General features: G+C 33.2%; 4 protein-coding genes and 1 long non-coding RNA gene across 12 annotated transcripts; 3 read left to right on the top strand and 2 right to left on the bottom strand.

Moving 5' to 3' along the window:
• Positions 1 to 115: 115 nt before the first annotated feature.
• On the top strand, positions 116 to 1,352 carry LOC111296668 (HSP40/DnaJ peptide-binding protein). The gene is made up of 2 exons (XM_022891091.2): positions 116 to 734; positions 911 to 1,352. The coding sequence occupies exons 1-2, from the start codon at positions 214 to 216 to the stop codon at positions 1,350 to 1,352; spliced, it is 963 nt and encodes a 320-aa protein (XP_022746826.2). The 5' UTR covers positions 116 to 213.
• Positions 934 to 2,514, bottom strand: LOC111298406 (uncharacterized). The gene is made up of 2 exons (XR_016328763.1): positions 2,362 to 2,514; positions 934 to 2,171 (listed from the first exon to the last, which is right to left on the bottom strand). It is a non-coding gene; the product is annotated as an uncharacterized LOC111298406 (long non-coding RNA).
• Positions 2,515 to 2,778: 264 nt separating this feature from the next.
• Positions 2,779 to 10,706, bottom strand: LOC111296646 (membralin-like protein At1g60995). Of its 7 annotated transcripts, none has more exons than XM_089745526.1 (15): positions 10,387 to 10,706; positions 9,683 to 9,745; positions 9,305 to 9,562; positions 9,128 to 9,232; positions 8,966 to 9,047; positions 8,486 to 8,547; positions 8,243 to 8,337; positions 8,017 to 8,096; positions 7,202 to 7,285; positions 6,616 to 6,732; positions 6,190 to 6,275; positions 5,942 to 6,048; positions 5,582 to 5,673; positions 5,408 to 5,484; positions 2,779 to 3,506 (listed from the first exon to the last, which is right to left on the bottom strand). In XM_089745526.1, the coding sequence occupies exons 1-15, from the start codon at positions 10,537 to 10,539 to the stop codon at positions 3,024 to 3,026; spliced, it is 1,944 nt and encodes a 647-aa protein (XP_089601652.1). In that variant the 5' UTR covers positions 10,540 to 10,706; the 3' UTR covers positions 2,779 to 3,023. The 7 variants fall into 7 exon arrangements, with proteins under 7 accessions (XP_089601652.1, XP_089601651.1, XP_089601654.1 ...); XM_089745525.1 differs by having other exon boundaries at positions 5,891 to 6,048; XM_089745528.1 differs by adding an exon at positions 9,850 to 9,877 and having other exon boundaries at positions 9,128 to 9,562; positions 10,367 to 10,682.
• A 2,820-nt stretch (positions 10,707 to 13,526) lies between these two features.
• On the top strand, positions 13,527 to 16,860 carry LOC149514458 (uncharacterized). Its single transcript, XM_089744977.1, has 3 exons — positions 13,527 to 14,383; positions 16,541 to 16,597; positions 16,700 to 16,860. The coding sequence occupies exons 1-3, from the start codon at positions 13,675 to 13,677 to the stop codon at positions 16,858 to 16,860; spliced, it is 927 nt and encodes a 308-aa protein (XP_089601103.1). The 5' UTR covers positions 13,527 to 13,674.
• A 1,136-nt stretch (positions 16,861 to 17,996) lies between these two features.
• LOC111296677 (SWI/SNF complex subunit SWI3D-like) lies at positions 17,997 to 24,684 on the top strand. 2 transcript variants are annotated; one of them, XR_002690983.2, is made up of 8 exons: positions 17,997 to 18,499; positions 19,266 to 19,801; positions 20,338 to 21,000; positions 22,153 to 22,319; positions 22,398 to 23,110; positions 23,484 to 23,668; positions 23,756 to 24,204; positions 24,354 to 24,684. XR_002690983.2 is itself a non-coding variant. In XM_022891102.2 (7 exons), exons 1-7 carry the CDS (start codon positions 18,052 to 18,054, stop codon positions 24,128 to 24,130), a joined length of 3,087 nt encoding a protein of 1,028 aa, XP_022746837.2. In that variant the 5' UTR covers positions 17,997 to 18,051; the 3' UTR covers positions 24,131 to 24,684. The 2 variants fall into 2 exon arrangements, 1 of the variants encoding a protein (XP_022746837.2); XM_022891102.2 differs by having other exon boundaries at positions 23,756 to 24,684.
• Positions 24,685 to 24,704: the final 20 nt, after the last annotated feature.

Consider the following 24,704-nt stretch of genomic DNA (forward strand, 5'->3'; position numbering starts at 1 on the left):
AGGTTTGTACCCGTAATTTCCATGGAAACTCAATGTAAAATGCTTACGTATACATGCATATATCGCCAGCTTATACATTTTCATTCCCATTTTCCCTTGTTTTCCTTGAAGAAGAAAAAATTCTTTTTCATCTCATTTTAAAACTCGTAAAAGATCTATATATATGTATGTCAATGCTTGCTTTTATTCGAATTTCAGACCATCAATGGCAAGATGCAGGCAGAGAAATATAGAAGTAGCGGTAAACCTTCAAAAAGAGAGAATCATAATCATCTAAGCGTGGATGATATCTTCTTTTCTCGCCAATCTTCTTTTCTTTCCAAGTGTTCAAGTAGAAGGAGCCACACACCTTCACCTAGACCAACCTACTTGTCAAAGAGTTCAAGCCGGACGAGCAGCCCTTCTAAGAACTTGAATTTCTCTTTCTCGAGACGCCGAAGGAGCAAAGCGGAAGATGAAAGATTAGCCTCCAATGTGTCAAGAAGCGTCAGCAGTCGAAACTCACCGTCCCCTCTTTCAAGAAGCCTGAGTAGAAGCTGCACATCAGAAACTGAAACATCTAACGTTCCCAGAAGTACAAGCAGGAGGAGTACCACTCCTATTATATTCTCTCAATCCACTGCCCGGAGAAAACCTCCCCCAGTTGAAAAAATGCTTGAGTGCACCTTGGAGGAACTTTGCCATGGAGGGTTAAAAAAGATCAAGATCGTCAGAGATGTCATCTCGGATGAAGGGTATGAAACTCCATTTCCCGAGTACTAGTAATGTTTAGAGGCAGACATCATTCATAATCTGTACCATTAAGTCAAAGATCTGATACAATATTAAAGAGTAATAGATTTATCATTTATATAGTTGCATGATGCTTTAATAATAGATTTTAATTTAACTTGATGCAAAATGTCGACAGAATAATTGTCCAAGAAGAGGAGACACTAACAATAAATCTACAACCAGGATGGAAAAAAGGAACAAAAGTTACATTTGAGGGAAAAGGCGACGAGAAACCAGGCTATCTTCCAGCAGATATCATTTTCTTGATACAAGAAAAAAGGCATCCTTTGTTTAGGAGGCAAGACGACGATTTGGAGATTGTTGTTGAGATCCCTTTGGTAAAGGCTCTAACAGGTTGCTCCCTTTCAGTTCCTCTGCTAGGAGGGGAAACAATGAGCATACATATTAGTGATATCATATATCCAGGATATGAAAAGGTCATTCAGGGCCAAGGCATGCCCAATGCCAAAGGAGGAAAGCGAGGTGACTTGAGAATCACGTTTCTTGTCAACTTTCCCACTGAATTGACGGATCAACAACGCTCTGAAGCATGTAATATATTGGAAGATTGTTCTTGAATGATAATTAGATAATCCCCTCCTTATGCATTGTAATCGTTTACAGGATGCAAAAGTACTGTTCTCTTAAATGTGACACTTTCTGTGTGATTGATGACTAACATTCCAAGTGAAATGCGCAAATATGAGTAAACCATGAGAAGAAAGAAAAAAATGCACTTTTAAGTTCTGAAGTTATATCTGTATGATTTCTGTCAAGTCAAGGACTGGAGTTCTTTTTTGGAGGAAATTGCTGCCGAGAAAGAAAGGAACATCCACCACTGCCCCAATAATATTTTCTCCAAAAGTCACAGAGTCTCCACCTGAAGCCGCTTACTTTTTGCAGTAGCCTAAAGCAAAATGGTCTGATTCCTTTCTTCCAGCTGTATGGCTTGTCTGCTTTCCCATCTTTAGGTGTTTAAAGCATAGCTTTGTGGTAATGGTTCCCAATAATAATACCTAAAATATGAACCATAAGTGAACAAATTCCCTCTTTCTTTCAACATATACATGTATTTCAATCATACGGATCACGTCAGGGAAAGAAATGAACTAGAACCATTTTCCCGTTAACTGTAATTGGGCAGGTTCTGCTGGAGCTGACAAATGAATTCCCCATAGTCTCTGTTTAACTCCATCATATGTAATGAGTCTTGATATTGTCCCTTGCCCCTTATAACAGCCTAACGATAATAGAGTTAGATAAAGCATCTTCGTATTTTTCTTGGCAGATATTCAATGGTCTGGATTAGCTACCCTTGTTCAAAGAAACTGTGTTCCAAGGACCAGCCACCAGAACATTAAGTTCATTAGTGAGCCCCTTTCCAGGAGCTGGTCTTCCTGCATAATTTAGATTTGCATAAGAACTTATTGAATTAATATTGTTTGGGAGGAAAAAAATTAGATTGATTAAATCTGAGGCATTCCCAAAATTTTTTTTCTTTTAATTCTTAATCTACCATCAAATCCCCTACCTTAATATTTATTTAACTGAAGAGAATATTATGTGTATAAATTTTTTCGAACTTACAATTTCCGAGCGCCAGCTCCAATGATCAACTGAACCAAAAGTCAGACAACTATTTTAATTAACACTAGTAACAGAAACGCTAGAAGTGCTCCACTACTGATGCACTTGGCAAATGCTTGAATTTGATAATCCATATTAAGCAAATGCATAAACCTGCAGAATTGAGCAAATAAGTAAACCTTGCATAATCCGTAATTAATCTTGATGTGATATAAAACAACATTATCTATATATCAAAAATGAACTCTTTTAGAAATTCAATCGAGTTGATTTAAGAGAAATTCTGAGAAAATGGTTCTTAATCTTGATAGTTAATGGAAAATTATTGCCAAAGATTTTCCTGGCTCACTTCTCTTAATCAATCCCCCAATATAAAGCTAGTATTCAGAAATTTTAACATACGACTTCAGAGTCGAATTGCACAAAATACCCTTCAAAAGGGCTAAGCCTTTTTTTGACATCCACGACAGACAAGATTCTCCTTTCTTTGTACAGTTTCCCAGGTGAATATGGAAAGCGTTTGATCTATAAGACTGTAACACATTGGTTTTGTACCATAAATTTATGCAAGTTCATCTCTGTAATATATGATTAGAACATGACCTATAAAAACATCTAATACTAAAATCTGCCATTTCCATTGCCTTCGAAACTGCCCCCGGCTATTGGACGTTCTGTGTTGCACGATTTTCAGGCCTAGGGGAGTCTGTATAAACCTGCCCTTGTTCTCTCACATCTCTAAACATGGAAAGAAATGAATTGAGACCTTCAGATGAAGCACCTCCCAAGATCCATAATAACAGCGAACTGAACGAACTCATAGTCCCAGGATTGGGACCAGCTTCAGTTTGCTGTAGCTCAGGTTGTCCTTGAATCTGCACAGGGTTGCCACTTTGGCTCATGTTGTCAATTCCTGAGTGTCCTCGAGGCCCTGCGGTTTCTACAGCTCCATTTGCTCGCACTGCTTGGTCGGATCCAAGTCTCAACCCAGAGGTCAGATCTGTATTAGCTAGGCCTGGATTCCTGGCGTTAAATCTTGTAATGTGTAGAGTAGATGCAAGTATAGTTGACGAGGTGATCTGGAAGTCTGGATGTTGCTGAAGCTGAGACCGCCTATTCTGCATAAACCTTTGAAGTGCTGGTACCTAGAAGTAGTGTAACACGTGGATAAGTGCTAGAAATGTAAAAATTTTAATTTTAATATAATAAAAATGGGAAAATAATTCTTTTCTCAATTGACTTGTTGTGCCACATTAAAACACTTATATCTAACATAATCGAATATAGTAATAACAGTATATAAAATACCCAATGTGGACAGTCTCATTTTCTGATAGGTGGGGTATTTTTAATGTCATTAATTTCAAACTTAAAATCGTAGACTGAATTAATGTCAAATATATTTTTCCCATATTTGTTCGAAGTGCTTAAACTCTGAAGCAAAAGGAAAAAAATCCCAAGTATTCAAAAGATTGACAAACGGACTTTCCAAATAAGTATATATACAGGTTGAATCATTAGAGGCAAATACTAGTTGCCCCCCCCAATCTGCAACGCCTCCCTAATCCTACATGTCATGGCATTTATCAGCTTCATTCTCTCAAATCCCAACTTCTTCACTCTATGTCATCACTTTCCCCACACTGACCTCGCTACCTGAGGATCTCTTAACTGCAACCCATGTTTCTCTTTCAGATCCCTTACCCTCAATATCTTTATTCTTCTTCTCTTCCTGATTTACACTCCAATGCCTCCAACTCTCTCGTATTGAACTTGCATTCTACCATTTTAACTCTCTGAAATCTTACAAACCCATTTCACTCACACACACAATATACAACCTGTTCAGACTGGCTATATTGTTCTGTGATTTATTGAAATTGTTGTTGCCCTGCTGTTTTGACTTTGAGTATGGATTCTTTGTGGGTGAAATAGGTTAATGATAAGTGTCTAGGCTGTGTATTTGTTGGTGAGGCTGTTTTACATATCGTTGCTAGAGGCTACAAACTCTTATTTCCTTTCACGAACTCTTGCTAAAATTAGTTTGATTTTTGGGTTTAATTCTTGAGCTTGAGTTTTTAAGTAATTTTATGCGAAAAAAATTAGAATCTAGACTTGATTTTAGAAGCAAGGCAAGAAAGAGGAGAATGACAGTGGCTGATTGGTGAGAAATGAAAGTGTAAATTTGGTAAGCATATCAAGGATGGAGAGAATATCGTGTATATGACACAAACAAAAAGAGTGATTATGTCCAAAGAAAATAAAAAACATGTCTGTTACAATATTTTGAGGACATAACATTTCCACATCAGGTACAATGGGGAAGTAATATAAATTGGTGGTGCCTCTATAATTGCTGATATACATAACCCTTTTCTTTGCCTTGCTCATATGTCTTCAAAAACTTCCTTCTAATTAAATTTATAATTGCCTCTTGACACTCTATATTCGTTACTCATCAGTTAATATTGATTAGTGGGAATGCTATAATCCTCCTAATTTTAAATATTTTCATGATGTTGGAATGTGAAGATTGTAATTTGTGGTTGTCCCTCTTAATTAAATTTTAGTTGTCTGTGAGTATATTGCCAACTTATTATGATTTTCTTAAATATATAATAATATCACATGCATTGATTAAATATAAGATTCACAGTTTTATAATTCTGTTACAAATTATTTAAAGGTGGTTAAGGATTCAGGCCTTTTTATTTGTGTGTGTGTGTGTGTGTGTTTTTTTTTTTTTTATCTTTTCTTCTTATGTTATAAATTATGTTTATTATTACATTTTAGGAAAATTTTATAAAAAGATTAAAGTTAACTTCATATTTATTTAAAATAAATAGTTCACTGGTTACTAAATTATAAATTCACATGAAAAACACAAAAGTAATCAAAAGAAATTTAATTATTGAAATTTTATTTTAGAATGAAAAACCTGTGCTAAGGCTGTTGAATGTTAGTTGCCACTAAAAGAGTAGTTAACAAATGATATCCAAATCATAAAATAGATAAGAAAATTGCCAGCCTGTTCAATGATCATTACCTCAAAACGATTCCAGAAGTACAGAATAAGGTGCTGCATAAATGCTGCAGTAGTAGCGAGAGCCAAATATGAAAAACCTGGAGAAATTTTTTTTTAAAAAAAAGAGACTTCAGGTAAAAGAAACAAATAAATTCCAGCAAAGCAAATCATACCATGAACGGTATAGGATCATACCATTTGCATAGGAGAAGAAATAAATGTGAAAAACCAGAAAGTAGAGCAAAAAGAAGCGAGGAAAGAACTTTGTTGATATAGGTGTCCGAACACTGCAATTTAGAGACAGAAACAATCATATTAAATAGGTATTGCATCAGAAAATAAAAAGTAAACTTGTTTGATGCATAGGCATGTATTATATATATTAACCCAAACCGAATCAAAAGCAAAAGAAGACACAATGATAATCTAGATAATTTATAGTAGAGAGATTGAGCATGCCATTTTGCTCAAATTTATGCCTGCTTATAAACACCACCTACCTACCTAAGAAAACATGCATAACCCAACTCTTGTGAGAGAGAGAGAGAGAGAGACCTGATCAGTATAAATAGTTCACACAACCAGACAAGAATTAGAACCATGAATGCCAATAGCTGATCATCATAGAATTCAAATAGAAAAAATAGGATGCCAATCATAATCTGCAAGACAACAATAACATCAGTAAGGCCAGAGGCAAACACTTGGAAGTTCAAATGAAAAGCCAAGAGATATTTTTAAATCAGAAAAAGGCTTCTAAGAGAAATTATTTTGAGATTAGTTGAAATAAGATTTATGCCTACCGGTACAAATACAAGTGATTCAATCACATGCACAAATATCAACTGAAACGTTGGAAGCCTATGTCGAGCATGGTGTTGAAGCTGCACTGCAATAATTTGACAAAAAGGAGATCCAATCATATTTAAAGATTGAAGGAATAATGATACATTATAACAACATCAACGTGCTTCCATGTAACTCTAGCCACAGGATTCATTCATCAATATAATCTGATTGAATGACTCCTTTGCTTAACTAAAGGTAAAAAAGTCAAAACATTCTAGAGAGCCTAATCAAAAGTGAAAATTCATGCGACAAATTAGTAACATTTTTTAATCCTGAACTTCTTCAACAAATATGGAATAAACATGATCCCATGGGTACACATGCTTAGCATTGCTTGCACCATGTCACATGCTCAGCCAAGAAAATGGAATTTAACAAACCTGTGAACTTCAACATGCGAGTCTGGGTTTCCCTCAATGTAAATGATACTGACATGGTGGTTGTGAAAAATACAAACAAAGACATCATTAACACACCACATTTGGTGACAAGATAGTCTGCATTGAAACCAGATAAAAATACATAACTCAGCCAAAGAAAATTTCATCCACTTGCAACAAAACAAGATTTAAGAAATGAAATATGACAGTTATATTTTATCATCTTAGCCATTTTACAAGGATTGAGTGTCATTTTTCTTACCATTTCTACTTCTTTCTTTCTTATTTCTATCTCTATTTTTGTGTTTTTTAAGTATGTGCTCTGAGTTACATTTGCATCTTCCAGTGCAAATGGGCCATGACTGAAAACCACAACCTTGGGCATGGTATAGCCACATTTTAGTTAAATTGCTTCTGCACAAGTCAGAGTACCCATTCCAATGACCATTAAACATTAGGAAAAGATAATTACCTAATTGCAAAACAAATAGGGCCAATTTACATGCACAAGTAATGTTGTAGCATTAGATGGCCAAGCACATGTAATAAAAGGTCTTAACGAGTGAACGAAGTTAAAACTACAAACCTCCGAATCTTGCAGAACCATTTGGCAGTTCATGTGCATAACTAAGATTATAGAACTCCTTTGTCTGAAAATTATAAAGATAACCTGCAATGTAGTTTCCAAACATATGTAAAGAACATAGAGCAACAAAATAGCCCAGAATTCACCATGCAAAAAGAGCAACCAACATGTAAAAATATGATCCAACCAATGCATAAAGCCCACCATCATAATGCTATTATAAATTTAGCATCTGTGATATGCTATAGACAAGATACCATAATATCAGCTACACTTAAATTTAAGTAGAAGGTGACTGAAAACATTTAGGTATAACAAAAGCCACTATTAAGACTATAAGTATGTGCAGAGAGTCTACTTATAATCTCATGATGACCACTATCAGCACTAGGATTAAGCATGATGACCACTATCAGCACTAGGATTAAGTACACAATGTTAGAAACCTGTCTGTTAGATTAGTGAATATATAAAGAAATTTTCCATTCAAAGATGCTGTCAACTTAGAAATTAAACCAGAGCAAGAAAATGGAAATAGTACTTAGAATTACATCAATAAAACTTGAATTAAACCACTGTGTGTGATATTTGACAAAAAGGCAAGAATTATAACTTTGCTATGTTAAGTGACTAATAAAATGAGAGCCAAGTATGAAAAGATTAAACAATCTTAAAATGAAATCAGCAGAGACATCCAACGAGCTGTATCAAATATTATGTGATACACCTCATACAAACACATTTCCTTGCATATTGTAAAACTCCAAAAGCCACCAAAAAAAAGTGTGATGCTGCATCCATATACAAAGAATTACCTTGACCAGGCTGATGCAATAAACTATTCATCAAAATAGTGTCATATCCAACAAAAATATAGATAAGAAGTTGCTGCCATCTGCAAATAAGATGGCATTCATTAATATATGGCTTTCTTATTCTGTATACTCACAACATTTAGCACCCCACAGGAAGATAAAAATGTATAAATCTAGGAAAAGATGAAAATGGCAGTAGCAAATGGTAATGTTCAGCATATATAACCTGTTCCCAAAACAGGGATGTCGAGCTGATACGCTAATATTAATAGTACGTATATTATGCTGAGACTTAGCCACATCAGGCAGCAAGAAGTAACCCTGCAGCAGTAGCATTTTTATATTAAAATGTAAAATACTAAACTTCAAAAGATGGATTTTTTTTTATCCACAAACATTAATATATCTTTGAATGCAGCAAAGATTAATCAAAACAAAGGCAGAAAATTCAGACAGGGAGAGGAAATACCTTTTCCATAGTATAGAGATAAGTTGGTTCAAATGCTTTACTTCTTTTCTCAAGCCAGCGCACTGAAATCAATAGCACAAACTTTTATTAAATTATAGAAATTATACGCCCTAGGACACCCAAAAAAATGCCAAATTAGTTGTACATATTGTGTGTGTGTGTGTGTGTGAAAAAGCAACTAAGTAAATATTCTTAAGTTTAGGTTGCATATAAAACATACTGTGTCTTATCAAATTATGATAATACACAGCAAAGAATACTCTTATTAATAAGTAACAAATTCGATCTAGAATTACATACATGGCACCAGCTATTGTGATTTGATATTCATAATCAACAAAGCAAGAAACAGAACCAGTTAAAAGACAGAAAAACCAAAATCTTCCCGTATCAAGAGACCTAAGGATTCGTAATTATCTCCGAATAATCACAATTTGTACCAAGAGAACAAAGATAAGTAGACAGAATGATTGTATCTACCTGCATAAGGGTTAAGCCTGTTGAAGTGAAGTATGCGCAACAATTTAGGAACACCAAGATTTAAACGTATACCTATTAAATTCTGCACTTAAGAAGTTCAAACTTAGCAAAGAGAAGTTTAAGCCATGACAAAAGGACATGTTTGTTTCCTCATTTACTCACCCACAACTTCTGGAAACTTCCAAAGATCTGAATTGCATTTCCCCAAATGAAAGATAAACGTCTGTACCACTTTTGGCCAAAGTGAACAACAGCTGCTTTAAATGCCTGTTTTGCTGATAAATAGAAACCATTATGTGTCTCCTTCTCAATTTTAACAACCACATCATCAATACTTGCCTTACAGCTTGCACTGTTGGTAGAGCTTACTGCTTGCTGCTCAACAAGTTCACCATCAGTCTTCCAGAACTTTAATGCCAATTTTCCCCTCCTAGCACCTAAATCAAACCAGTTCAACCAAAACTTGGCAGCCAAGAACATAAACCCATCATCATCAACGTTTGCAACTTCTACATTTTCAATTACAGTTTCCAAATCAGGATTATTTACAACAGCAAGTTCAGACTTGCTTTGTGACCACATGCCAGCACTGGATATCTACAACAAAGAACAAATTTGAGGTCTAAGGTGCAGTAGTTTATATTAAACTGATTTCTCATTCTCTTGAAACTTTATTTATCATTAATATGTTAACAAAAATAAAAGCTGATAGCCTACCTTAATCTGAATAAGTTGGACTTCCTTTGACTCTACTCCAGAGAGCTCACTCGAACAGCCAGGCTTTATATGCAAAAAAGCATCACAATTCATTCAAGTTTTCCTCGCATGTTAAGAAAAGCAATTTAAAGAAGAGGAAAATAATAGAAGAAGAAGAAACAAATCACATGTTGGCCATCCCTCTCCCACTGACATCTCCTTTGAAAATTACCATCCATTGCATGATGATATTAACAATCCTGCTCACGCTATTGTCAGAAACAATGAACCACCTCTAGCCATTTCCATTATTTGAAAAACGTAATTTAAAGGGCGTTTTGGTCATCGCAATCATCAATTATACCATTAACATCAGTTGCTCAAACATCAGGAGTAGAGAAAACAGTTTCTCAAACTTTGATTATAAAAAGCATTTAGTAAATCAGTCACTCAAGTTTAACCTTGACAACAATAGAAACGCCGTCATGAGTATAAATTTTGAATGGCACGAAACCAGAATGAAACTATAAAAAAAAAGCTATAAATATAAATTAAACCTGACACAGTTTCAAAAACTAGAAATACCCAGGAAAATGTTGCTGAAATCACATCAACTGAACTCTTATAATCCCGATTAAGCAATTTCCAAGAAAAGCCAAATCAAAAAACCCCCCAACAAATTAAAGAAATCGCAGGCAAAAAAACAAGGGTAAGTGTTGAAATACCTGTTGAACATAATTGGCATGCAGCACAACAAGAATAGAAAAGGAAGTAATGGCAATGAAGAGATAGATATACTCCAAAGCTACTCTCACTCTTGGCGTTAGTATCTGAGAGAATCTCTCTTGAACCCTTATAAACGTTTGCTCTGGATCCATCTCTCTCTCTCTCTCTCTTCCTCAACTTTCAGATGAAACAACCTTTCATTTCTTTCTTTGGCTCTCTCTTTTCTTCTTCTCTTTCTGTATCAAGAAATTTTTATGGGTTTATCTTACAATAGCTGTCGGATATTGAATGGTTTTTTGGGATTTTGGTTTTGACCGCCATCGTGATTTTTATGAGTCTTCTTTTATATATATTTTTTCTTTTCTTGATAATGAGCCGACAGCGTTGGATGATAATCGAAAACGACGACGCTGGCATTTATGGATAGGCTTGTTAGGAGGTGTTTGGCTAGAAAGTGATGGGTGTTCCACGTCAAGGACACGATCCTATTTACCTCATTTAATGACAATCTTATCCCGCGTCAGGTATAAATTCTCTTCCTTTTGCTCTTATGTAATTAGAGTTCATAATTTAAAATAAAATATAAAAATTTTATTTAAAATTTTAATAATAATTATATATAAATTTAAAAAATTAAATTTTTTATTTTTTATTTTTTATTTTTTATAAAATATAATATAAATTAATATATAAATTTTAATATTTTATATGATAAATTTAAAAGTTTTTTTAAAGTTAAAACTGACACTGGCAATAGCGGTATATACTTAATTAATTAAAACCTAAGCAGTGGCAGTGTCTTCTGTGAAGTACAAATTCGTATTCACTACTAAACAAATGAAAGTACATTACAGGCATGAAGTCCAAGCTTCTTCCTCTTCCCATTGTTGCCTTACTCATGGAAAAACAATCTCCCTTTCTCTGTCTCTGTGTTTTTCTCTTTCACCTGATTACAGTGATATTTTTCTCTTCTTCCCTTCTGTGTTTTTTCAACTGCCTTCATCCACAATCTCGTAATCATGCTACGAAAGCCCTTTAAATCTGCTATTGCCTACCTCGGATTTCTCTTCTTACGTTCATGTTTCCCAGGGAATTACTGTCACCGATTGATTTTCTTACACATTCAACTAGTTAATGGCGTCACCTGTTTTTCATATATGGAGTCGTGTTCTTTTCCTCAAGAACAAAAAAATTTTGTTTACATTGTTGGCTTTTGCTTTACTCATCTGATCATCAGCTGTTCAACAATCATCCATGAATGTTGTTTTTTGGGTTTCAAAGATATATATATATATATATATATTTATTTATTTATTTATATAAAACTTATAGTTCTTGCATCGTCCTGAGATGATATGCCTACTGTGTTTTGTGGTTTTAGCAATTACCCATTGTTGCAGTCAGTGGGCAGAAAAAAAAATCGAAAAATTAAAAAATCAATTTAAAAGTATAGGGTTTAGTTTATATTAAATTTAGATATTAAATATATATATTAGATTTAGATCAAATTTTAAATTAAAAAAATTAAATTGAATTGAATTATATATTTTTTAATTTTTATATATATTTTAATTTTTATAAAACAAAAATAATAATTTTATATTAAAATTCACTTAAATTTATTAAAATTTTATATTAAAATAATATATAAATATTAAAAATTAATAAATCGAACCGAATTTAATTTAGTTTAAATTAAAATTAGATTTTAAATTTTTATAATATTATATAATATTTCAAAAAATTAATTTAAATTCAATTCAAGCCGTTATCATCTTAACAGTCAGTATTATTTTTTCTTAAGGTGTAGTAGGGAGGAATCCAATTTTATCAACAATATTCTCTGATTTAAATATAAATTACTAGTAATTAAATTGCCCATTTACTCTCTTGTTTGTTTCCTTGCTATTTTGTTTAAAAAACCAAAAAAAAAAAAAGACCACTAATATTAGATAAAATTATCTAATTCCGACTATGGAATTTTTTATTGAAAAATTTGTTTTGAAGCACCTAATTAGAATATTTATATATTTTTGATCGATTCAATAGGTTATGTTCGTTTTTGTCAACCAAAAAGTTTTGGATTCAAATTTTATTCATGATTATTTATTAGGATCATTTTGAATAAATAATTTGTAATTATTTATCTTAAATTATCAAATACGACATATTTTATCATAATTTGATAAATTGAATAATTTATTTATTTTTAAATTTTTTTATCAAAAATATATATATCTGCAACGCTGAATTGATAAGAGACGTCATTCTTTCACGCCTCTCTGGATCTCACAACTAATAAAATCTTTAATTAATTATATTATTACAATATTGAATTTAGTGGTCAAATTTAAAAACGTGTAATTTTTTCTCATTTATATAATTATTTTTAAAAAATATCATTTAACAAATTCAGTATTTAAATTTTAATATTTATAATTTTATTTTATTTTTTTAATTTATATTTAAATAAAATTTTATTTTAAACAAAAAATTAATTTTTGTTAAGTGTTTATTTAAATATAAAAATTAAAATTAAGGATTTATTTAGGTATAAATTAAAATTAAAATTTATTTGTGTATAATAAAATTATAAAAAAGTGTTAAATTTTAAGTTTTTATTATTATTTTAATCTATATATTTGGACTTTTCTATTCTCTGACTTTATATATCCGTCATTTCCTTATTAATCATAATTAGTTTATGACATTAAATTGTCAGCCTCACAGCAGTAAATAATATTCTTATATATATTCTCTATCATCATAACCTTATGACCTTCCTCTTGTTGCAATGGGGGTTTTACTTTCCTTCTTCTTTCTTTGAGAGGATGTTCTTTCCATTATAATCTACGTAAGGCTTTGGAACAGATTCACTTTGCACCTTTTTTTTTTTATCTGTTTTCGTGTAATCATATCAAATTGGTTTGCCATTTCTTGTGCTATGTATATTGTTTTTTCATCTTCACCTCAATGTTTCCATTTAGGGTTTAGTTATATATAAATCCATGGCTGTGTTTTGGTCCTAAAATTTATTGCATCCTTGTTTGCAAATTGACAAGGGATTCTCAGTTTGACCTTTCTCTTTTTCTATTTTGTGAATGAATTAGGAATTTTGTAGGCTCTCTTTGATATATCTGCAATCAAGCAGCTTAACCTATACAATCATTATACATCTCTGCATGTCTTCTCCGCATCTTGAAAGTTTCTCCCTGATTCATGAAGCCACAGATGATTTATGGCCACTTGCACAAGAAAATAACAGTAGCCTGGTATTCTAACGGAGCATGTTTTATCGTAGCCAAGAGGGAAGAAGTATTGGAAAAGAATTACTGGAAAACGGATCAAATGTTCATCAGAAAGATGATGGTTTCTCAACTTCTATTCAAGAAGTTGATCAATGGCCGTTTCCACAAGGAACCACCTCGTCACCACCTATCATGGATAATGAAAATGGCAATAATAAGTTGGATTCTATTTTGTTTCTTGAGCAACAAAATTCCGCATTACCCGATCACAACATTGATAAGGTATTGTTACATAAGGATTTACAATATTATTGTCCCAGCAGATTCGACAGTGGTTTGTTATCTCCTCTCTATGCTTCAGATTATGCCTGTTCACTTCTACAAGTTAGCAGCGCATTACTATCTGTTGAAGATAATGCAAGAACCAATGAACTTGATTCTAGCACGTTTGTTTTAGAACCAGTGGAGCCAAATATGTACAAGGGATCATTGGAAAACGGACATAATTATCCCATTGATGACAGTTTGTCTGCACCTCCGGAACATTCAGATGAACTAGATTTACTTCTACAAGAAAGTAGCAGTCCACAGCTTCTTATTGCGGATGAAAAAACAAGGGTTGATCAAACTGAGACGGATGTTAGCTTTTCTTCTTTTTCCCTCTTTAATTATGATCAGATATATAGAGAGCTAACCCATGAGGAAGAATACGAAAAAATAATAAATGAAACTAATATTAATTTAATTAGTTTATATAGTTGCATATTTTTAAAATATTATATATAATATATTTAAATTTTAATACCTATAAATTTATAATTTTTTTTCTGTTTTAAATTATTCAAAAATTTCAGAATAGACCATTTCAAAAAAAAAAAAAAAAAAAAAACCAATAGACAAGATTCTTGCATATTGTTTGGCTCTCCTCTATTTAGAGGGGTTGACATCCTTCTTACTATATTTTACCTACGCTCAATTTGATAGGGAACAAAGAAAGGGATAAAGAAGGAAAAAGTATTAATCAAATGATTGAGCTATATAATAACATATGCTCTTTTATTCAACTATTAAATTTTTTTTTTTCATCTTTTATCCCTTTTTTTTTTTTTTATTCCTAACAAACGAAACCATTGTCATCTTAAAACATAGGTAAAAAAGACACATTTAATAGTTCTATAATGATCTTCTACTATTTTATATTATGCTTTGACCCAAAGTCTTTTTTCAATGAAATTTTTAAAATTGACATATATATGTATATGTATGTCATATTTGATATATAAAATTATGATAAAATAAAATAAAATGATATTATAAATAAGATTATATTAAATAATATTATTTTAGTTTATATTTGATACGTGTCAGAATTACGATAGAATAATTTATTTATTAGTTAAAATTATTTTTCTTTAAAAATTATATATATGTCATGTTTTGTGTAAATAATTATGATATGATAAAATAAGATAATATTATGAATAAAATTAAAATTAAATAATGTTATTATATTTTATATTTGATACGTGTAAAAATTATGATGAGATAATTTATTTATTAGTTAAAGTTATATTTTCTCAAAATTTATATAATTTAAATTATTTATGTAATTTTTAAGAGTATAATAAAATATATAAGTTCAATTTTATAGATTAAAAATAAAAATTTTCACTTTTAAAAATAAAAATTTTCACTTTAAGATGGTTAAATTATTACCAAAAAAATAAATTTTCTTGAAATTTTATCCTTTTTTATAAATATAAGTCAAATATAATTAAAAAATTATTATCCTATCTTATTCATCATTTTATGTATTAAATATGACAATAATATATATATATATATATACATACATATATACGTAGGGGGAAGAGTGATTCTGATAATGAAGTAATAAAAGCGAAAATGAATACTAAATGAAACATTTTTTATAGTGCATTTAGGGTATTTTCATGTTTAGTATATACCTAATTTTTTATCAGAAGATTTTAAAAATATATTTTATTGCATTGATTTATTACATTTAAAATTCTATTTTCGAATTATTCTAAAAAAAAAAGTTGATTAACTTTACTTTATCAGTTGGACTAACCCTTATGAGTGAAATGAAACATCTTTACAAATATATCAGTGGACTTTTAAGGAAGCCTCGAAAATATACTATGCATTATATCATACACAAGAAAAAAAAATAACTTACAATAAATTTTTTGAAATTATCAGATAATTATATTATAATCAATTTCTTTTTTTATATTTATTTTTTTTAAGAGCCAGAACTCTACAATAAGAAAGAAGAACAGAGATTAAAATTAAGGGTGTAATTGAGTCGAGTCGAGTCGATATAGTGATAAGCTTGAGCTCGAGCTCGGCTCTCAATTAGAGGCTCAATACTTGGTTCAAATTCGATCTAGTTTCGTTTTTCTAATTCGAGCTCGATTCGTAATCGAAATCGAGTTACTCGAACTCATTCGATTAAGTTCAATTAATATATTAAAATAAGCTCGATTTTTATATTTGATAAGAGTTTGATTATTCGTGCTCGAGTTCGAATTAGAATTCGAAATATTTTATTAATTAAAATAATAAAAAATTTTAAATATAAAAATTCGATTAGATTCGCGAACTATTTGAGTAAGATATAAAAATATTCGAACTTTACTCGATCGATAAGTCAAACTACTCGAGCTCGACTCGATAATAATTAAATCAAATTCGAATTTTATTCAAATCGAACCCGAATAATTTATGAGTACTAATATATCATTTATACCTTTAATTAAAATCCAACTCCTGTGTCTATTTTTTTTTTCAATGATCATTAAAATTTTTTTATTAAGCCACAGTGTTTTCTCTTAACCTTTTAGGACAAATTTGACATCTGTGTTCTGGATTTTGTCGTTAGATGACGGAATTGCTTGTCTAATAATTGCCACTTGTCTGGATGTCTATGGCTTTCTACGTAATTGATATTTCCTTTTTGGCTTTTTTTGTTGGTACAATAATTAAAGTTGACAAGAAATTATTTGCTGAATTTTCTTTTACCACGTTTTAAATGATGTAGTTAAAAAATCAAAGAGATGTGCTCAATCCCAAACTGAAAAATTCTTTGTTACGGATTTTGAGTCAAAAGGCCAATCTCTTGACCCTTTACAAAAATTTAAAGAGGCACTGAAATTGGAAATTTATTTATTCTGGATTTTTAGCAAAAGCCTAATCTCTTGATTAGAGATATAAATGATATATTAGTACTCATAAATTATTTAAATTTGATTCAAAGAAAATTTGAATTCGGTTCGAAGAAAATTCGAATTCGGTTCGATTATTATCGAGTTGAGCTAACTCGAGTAGCTCGACTTATCGATCGAACCGAATTCGAGTATTCTTATATCCGATTCGAGTAACTCGTAAGCTTAATCGAATTTTTATATTTAAATATATTTTTATTATTTTAATTAATAAAATATTTCGAGTTTGAGTTCGAGCATGAATAATCGAATTCTTGTTGAGTATACGAATCGAACTTATTTTTATATATTAATCGAGCGAGTTCGAGTAGCTTAAATTCGATCACGAATCGAGCTCGAACTTGAAAAATAAAACTCGATCGAGTTCGAATCGAGTATCGAACCCCGAATTATGAGTCGAGCTCGAGCTCGAATTCGAGTTCGAGTTCGAACTCCTCACTATTCGACTCGGCTCGACTCGATTACACTTTTACTCCTGACCCTTAATAAAAATCACAGAGATGCTCAACCCAAAACTAAAAAAAAGTCCAACATCGACTCGAAAAAAAAAATCAATCAAATAAAAAAAATTATTCGATATATTGATTGTAAAATTTTTTAAGTTTATAAATAAAATTTAAATGATAATGCATGTATTATTTTTTTAAATTAATTTTTTAAATGTATAAAGATATGTGTCATTATTTTGATTTTGTTTATAAAATTAAAAAATTTTATTGTTAGTGTATTGATAACAATAATAAATAATAATTTATATTAATATTAAAATATAAAATATAAAATTTTAATTTTATTAAATTTATTCATAATTTTTTAAAAATTTTAAATTAGATTAATTTTATATTTTTTATGCATATTATTGTCGTCTTATATAAATATATTGTATTTCAAATTAATTATCATGCCCGAATAAAATGTTACAGATTTCAACAATCTCGCGGATCTGAAAGCAGACCAATTAATTTATACGGCATAGATTAACCATCAAATTAACGTACTGTCACTAATCGTGAACCGCCACCACACAATAATTATAATTTATTTTAATTAGTGAAAACGCTTTTGTTAGCCGTGGAAGAAACAAAACCCGACCCTGGCACAGCAACAAAATTCATACTGAACCGACTCGAAACCCTTTTCCAGAAAACCAAAGCCCCCGACCCTTGTAATGGAGGAGAAGCGCAGGGATGCGGGAAACTCGCCGGCGGCGCCGAGCTCAGTGGAGCCGGAGCCGGCATCAACGCGCCGTCGAGCTGGAGCACAGAAGAGAAAAGCTAATTCTCTTTCCGGGTCCAGCTCATCATCAACGCCGTCAAAACGGGTTAGTCGGGAGAAGTCAAACATGATTTCCTACTCTCCGATCAACCATTACGGTCCTTTAACTAGGGCTCGCCAGGGGGCGCCGAGTGGGAACCTAGCCTTGGGTTGGGTTTCGGAATTGGGTGGCGCGAAGCTCGGGGAGACGAGTTTGGTGAAAGAGAGTGTGAAGGCTGAAGATTTGGAGGAATTGAATAAGGCAAGTGAAGAGTGGGATGCTTTGGAAGCGAAGATTGAGGCTGAGTTTGAGGCTATTAGATCTCGTGATAGTAATGCGCATGTGGTTCCTAATCATTGCGGTGAGCTTTTCTTTTTCTTTTTTCACTGTTTGGTTGATGGTAAAATGGGGAGAAAAGGTCAGGAAAGTTGAAGGTTTCGTATTTTTTGGGGGGCTATGAATTGGAGAAATTATGTGGAATTTTTTCGTTTTGTGTTGATATAGGAGATCAATTCAGTTTGAAGTGAAATTTTTTTGTCTTTATTAAGTGGAAAACAAGAAAAGAGGAATAAATTTTTAATTTTTTTTGCCTGTTTAAATTGGGAATTTTCTTTATTTATGTGTTTCTGTATGATAATATGAATGCTACTATAAAGTCCATATCATTTTGCATTTGGAAAGGATTTATTGGTTGTTTTTCGTTGGGCCACCAGGAAAAAAAAGATTGGGTTTTGTTAATTGCTTTGCATGTGCGGTGTTTTCATTCAACCATAGTCTTAAAAGTCATTGCGGTTTGATGGTTACTAGTCATTTGTTTGATTTGAAACGAAGGGAATGTGAAAATGTTAATTCCATTGTAATTCCTGATTATTATAGTTTTTTCTTGTGGAAATGAGAATAAGTATTCATCCGGTTTCTTGTATTCACTGATTGTCAGCCATGCAAGAGGATGTTGGTCTTAGTTTAAATTAGCAGAGTGCAAGCTAGGGCTCTAAATGAATTGGCTTAACTGGAAGCTTCTTATTTTGATGCTGTAAAGATTGAAGGAGAAGAAAATGAAATATTAGATTCTTTGGTGTTTCCTCTTGTTGTCAGTTTGAGTATTCATCCTGTCTTTGTACTCGCAGGATGGTTTTCATGGACAAAAGTTCACCATCTGGAGGAGCATATGTTGCCTTCTTTCTTTAATGGGAAATCCCCAATGCATACCCCTGATGTGTACATGGATATACGTAACTGGATTATGAAGAAATTTCATGCAAATCCGAGTACTCAGATTGAGTTGAAAGATCTGTCAGATCTTGAAGTTGGTGACATGGATGCACGGCAGGAGGTATTGGAGTTCCTGGACTACTGGGGTTTAATTAACTTTCATCCATTCCCTCCCGTTGATTCTGCTGTGCTCAATGCTGACGGTGATGGGATGGCCAAAAAGGATTCTTTGCTTGAAAAATTGTTTCACTTTGAGGCAATTGAGTCACGCCCACCATTTGTTTCCAGTTCTAACCTTTCAACTCCATCTGTACCATCTGGGTTTCTTCCAGAGTCTGCGATTGCTGATGACTTGGTGAGGCCTGAAGGGCCAGCTGTTGAGTTACCTGAGTACCATTGCAACTCTTGTTCTGCTGATTGCTCTCGCAAGCGCTACCATTGCCAAAAGCAGGTTAGTTACTAACTAATAAATAATTGTCTGAACCTTAAATTAGTTAGTGCACTGTGCAAGGGAAAAGTAACTGCAAGAGTTATGTCTGTCCAAGTTTTCCTATGTTTGTAGTCAATGTTTCAATCTTGCTGGGTGGAATTGTTATATCTATGTATATTTTGTTCATTTTTCGCAAGACATATTTCTAAGAGAGTAAGAGGGCATTCTACATCTAAAAAAAAGAATTTATATGATGTCTTCTGCTCAAGCCAAGTGATGAGGAAATCCACAAACCTTTTTAGCTACCACTTCTCATCCAACTGGTGTAGAATAGGTGTTCTGCATATAAGAAATTGAGATAACTGTTTTACACCACCTGCGCAATCTGTTTTATGCTTGAAGTGCTACTTACAACAATAAGACAATGATCTTTAAAGCTTTGTATAGACTGAATGATCACACTGTCAAATACAACTAATTTAGGAAATTTGGTTTTGATTATTTATTGATTTATTGTTCCATTTCTTTATGATGCCAATTATGTTTGTATTTGACAGGCAGATTTTGACTTATGTGCTGATTGCTTTACCAATGGGAAGTTTGGCTCTGGCATGTCTTCTTCAGATTTTATTCTCATGGAGCCTGCTGAGGCCCCTGGCCTTAGTGGCAGCAAGTGGACAGATCAGGAAACCCTCCTTCTCCTTGAGGCATTAGAACTTTATAAAGAAAACTGGAATGAGATTGCAGAGCATGTTGCTACGAAAACCAAAGCTCAATGCATACTGCACTTTGTTCAAATGCCAATTGAGGATGTATTCTTTAATTGTGATGACAATATAGACACCAATTCCAAAGAAACTTCTGGACCTGCTGCAATGAGTGATGAAACATCTGTCCCTAAAGATGTCCCTGAACCAACAGGGTGCAAGACTATTCAAGAGGATCAGGCCCAGACTACACCAATGGAAACTTCAAAGCCTGAAGATGAAAAAGAAGTGAGGGTTAGTGAGGAAACGTCGAAACCTGAAACTGGAACTGATGTTAAAGGTGGTCCAGAAACATCAAAGCCAGAAGAAACCAATGAAGCAAAAGATGGACAAGACACAAATGAAAATTGCGCAATTATGGCTCTAAGAGAGGCATTTGAAGCTGTTGGTTATAATTTAAAATCCGAAAGCACATTCTCATTTGCTGATGTGGGAAATCCTGTCATGGCATTGGTAAGTTGAACTTGTAAGTGCATAAATTTAGGTTTTATCAATTGATGTGTTTGAAGTGAAAGCTAAGTTCATTTAACATTCTAAATTTATCCATTTTGTACATGGTTTCTGAAATAATCTTCTTATCCTAAAAAGTTATCTGGGGATAATTTATTTATGCTTTTAGAATAATTTTAAATGGCTTTATCAAGTTTGCTTCATATGAAAACTTTTGTGTCGAAGGATATACACTTGAAAGTGTAAATTTTGCTGATTGGAAAAGGATAAGGACATGACTCGATGCAGTTGTACTTATACCATTTAATCTGACTTCTTCAGCTGCTAATGAAATATTAAACCTGGCTTTTGATTCTATTTAGCTGACTGTTGGTAATTATTTTTCCTGAAATTTGCACCAAACATTGTTGGACTTACATTCTGATTTCCTCAACCTCCAAAAAAAAAAGTTATGGTAGCTTGCTTGGTCTTCAAATGAATTATCAAACCAAAAAAAATGCTGTTCTATGGCATTTTACTTTTCTTCTCATTGGCAATAGTTTTTTCCATGGTTATTTTTCCTCATCTTTTTAAGTGATTATTATGCTATATGAAGTCCTTTATTCAACTATCGCATGCTCTACACTTGTTTATGAACAATCTTCATCACTTATGTTTAGAAAATTTTCCTCATTAAACTTTGCAACTTTTTCTCTTAAGATGTTTATCCTTGATTCCACTTAGTGATGGCAACGGGTCGGGTTGGGGCGGGTTTTTGCTCGCCCTGAACCCGACCCGATTATTACAACCATAAAACCCCATACCCGACCCGACACGACTCGAAATTAATAAAATATTACTTTTTACAATATAAAATATTATTTTTTAAAATATAAATATATAATTATATATAAATACAAAATTAAAAAATAATTTTTAATATAATATCAGGTCGGGTTTTAGGCAAACCCGACCCGACCCTGATTTTTTTCCTTAGTAATACTTGACCCAACCCGACCCGAAATCCGATTTAAAAAAAAAAAAAAACCGACCCTATAGGGTCGGGTCGGAACCCGTCGGGCTCAGGTTGGATTGCCAACCCTAATTCCACTATTCATTATTTTCCTCTCTTTATTCATGGCGATATGTTATAACTTAATGTTGTTCTATCTGCAGGCAGGATTCTTTGCACGTTATGTTGGACCCAACATTGCTGCTGCTACAGCCCAGAGTACACTGAAATCGTTATCTGGTATTTCTCCCAGCATTCAACTGGCTGCAAGGAACTGCTTTCTTTTGGAAGATCCACCAGATGACAAGAAGGAACCAACTGGTTCCGAGAGGTATGTTCACCTATTTCAAGCTTATATTTCCTTAGCAATTTGTGAATGTTATATCTGATGTTAGTTAGAGATTGGCAGTGTTGTCAATGATATGGGTAATTGGGATGCTCAAAATGTGGAAAACTTGGAAGACAAAAGGCTCAACAAGGAGTTGTCCACCCCAGTTTTGGGTCAGAAAAGATCATCAAGCAACCATGGTAACCAAAACCCTGAAGTTTCTCTTCCTGAAGAAAAGATGACATTGACTTCACCCAATGACCTATCAATAGATAAAAAGGAGCCAGGCGCTTTTGCAAATAATGAGGAAGTTGAAAAGGCTAATTTGAATGAATCCAGCTTTATTGATCAATCAAAGGATCATCAACCAAGTGTAAAGAGGATATCAGATAACTTGGCATCCCAGGTTCCGCCAAGTTCTGTGGAGGAGAAAGGGGGGAAAGAAACCTCAGCAGAAGAGCCTTCTCAGCCTCCAGAGGCAGTGAAGGAAGTAGATATGTCTGATTCTGTTCCCCTGGGAAAGAATGAGCCTTGTGATGCAGCTGCATCAAAGCCAGCGGGAGAGCAATCTGAACCGTCTGAGGCATTAGAAAATGTAGAGACAGTTTCCAGTTCCCCATCCGGAGCGAAGAATGAGCAACAACCAGTTAAATCAAGTTCTGTTGGAGAGCCTACTCAGCCTACAGAGGCATCAAATGATGTCGAAACAGTGTTTGATTCACAACCATCAGGAAGGAGTGAGCCTCAGCAACCAGTCACATTAAATTCAGTAAATGAAAACACGGCAACTACAGGTTTCTCTCCATTTCTTCCATAAATGTCTTGTTTAGAATGTGGAAGTTACAGAAACAGAACTCAATTATGCTGAAAATGTTAAGTAATATTTTATGGGAATATGTCGAAATATTTAACAAGCGTGATTTAAAATATTATATATATATATATATATATATTTGGAGGGGTGGAAGCTATACTTGGTTCTGCAAGGTTAAGCATATTCTATCTTTCATTGTTTTATGAAGAGCAGCTTGGAAAATTGAACCTTGATACATAGTGATTTTTTTACAATGTTCAATAAAATATAAACGCTATATTATAAGAACTGCCAGCTGGCAAAATACAAACTTTTTTTAAATCTTGTTTAATTAATTGTATTGTTCTTTGCAGACGAGATTAAAGTCGGTAAAAACAAGAACCGTGACTCTACAGAGACAAAAGGTGATGGTAGAATAGATAAAGTAAAGCGAACTGCAGTTACAGCACTAACAGCAGCAGCAGTGAAGGCAAAAATTCTGGCTGACCAGGAAGAGAACCAAATCCGACAACTTACTGTATCATTAATAGAAAAGCAGGTAGTTGCAAAATCCATCCAGTCTCCTTTTTCAATATTTCCAACTGGGAGCAAAATCTAAGTTTTTGAAGGCTTTAATTTGATGCAGTCACATAAGATGGAAGTCAAATTAGCTTTCTTCGACGAAATGGAGGGTGTCATAATGAGGGTGAAAGAGCAATTGGACAGGTCAAAGCAGAGGCTTTGCCATGAGCGAGCACAGATAATTGCTGCTCGACTGGGCTTGCCAGCTTCCTCATCTCGAGCAATGCCACCATCAAATACTGCAAATAGAATTGCAACAAACTTTGCAAATTCCGTTGCCAGGCCTCCTATGAGCATGACTGCCCTAAGGCCGCCAATGTCAAGACCCATGGGGCCTGTGGCTCCTAACCCTTCTAACCCATTTGTATCCGCAACGGTTGCAGGAAGTTCAAATCGGCCAGCTAGCCGGGACAGTCGTTCTTCAGTTGGAACAAAGTAGTCTGTTCAAATTATTTGTGAATAGTAGTTTTCATCCGTTCTTTTGAGGCAGTCATCTTTCATGAAGTTTACCAGGTGAGTACCACTTTTTTGTGATGGCTGTGATTTTTATTCTTGTCGGTGGTGCCAGTCCTTTTTGAGTGCTTTAAGAACTTGAGATTTTACTCAGTTGAATTCATGGCAAATTCGTTTTAATGTTTCTCACATGGTAATTCCTGCCTCAGCATTGATTATCTCTGAGCAATCCAGAAACCGCTGCCTAAATTGCATATGCAGCTGGCATCTCATAATCATAGGAGCGGGGAGCAGATGACTTTTGTTCTGACTTGGATCCTATTCAAGTCAAAATGGGTTGATTCTACTAACTTGGAATTGTCTTCCGTGTTTGTATTTTGTAGGTCTAGTTGATTGTTATACTTAGGGTACACTTTTAGTTGGTGCAAATTAAACATCCATAACCTTACCAAATTCTTGAGCATCTTAAAGTGCAATTGTGGCAGATGTAACAGATGTAATTCTATTTATGAATGAATGGATAGAGATGTTTTTATGTTATCTTAGCATGCATGCATATA

The sequence above is a fragment of the Durio zibethinus genome, chromosome 16 (assembly GCF_047325235.1).
Source record: "Durio zibethinus cultivar Kanyao isolate XHJ-2024 chromosome 16, ASM4732523v1, whole genome shotgun sequence".
Taxonomy (NCBI): Eukaryota; Viridiplantae; Streptophyta; class Magnoliopsida; order Malvales; family Malvaceae; genus Durio; species Durio zibethinus.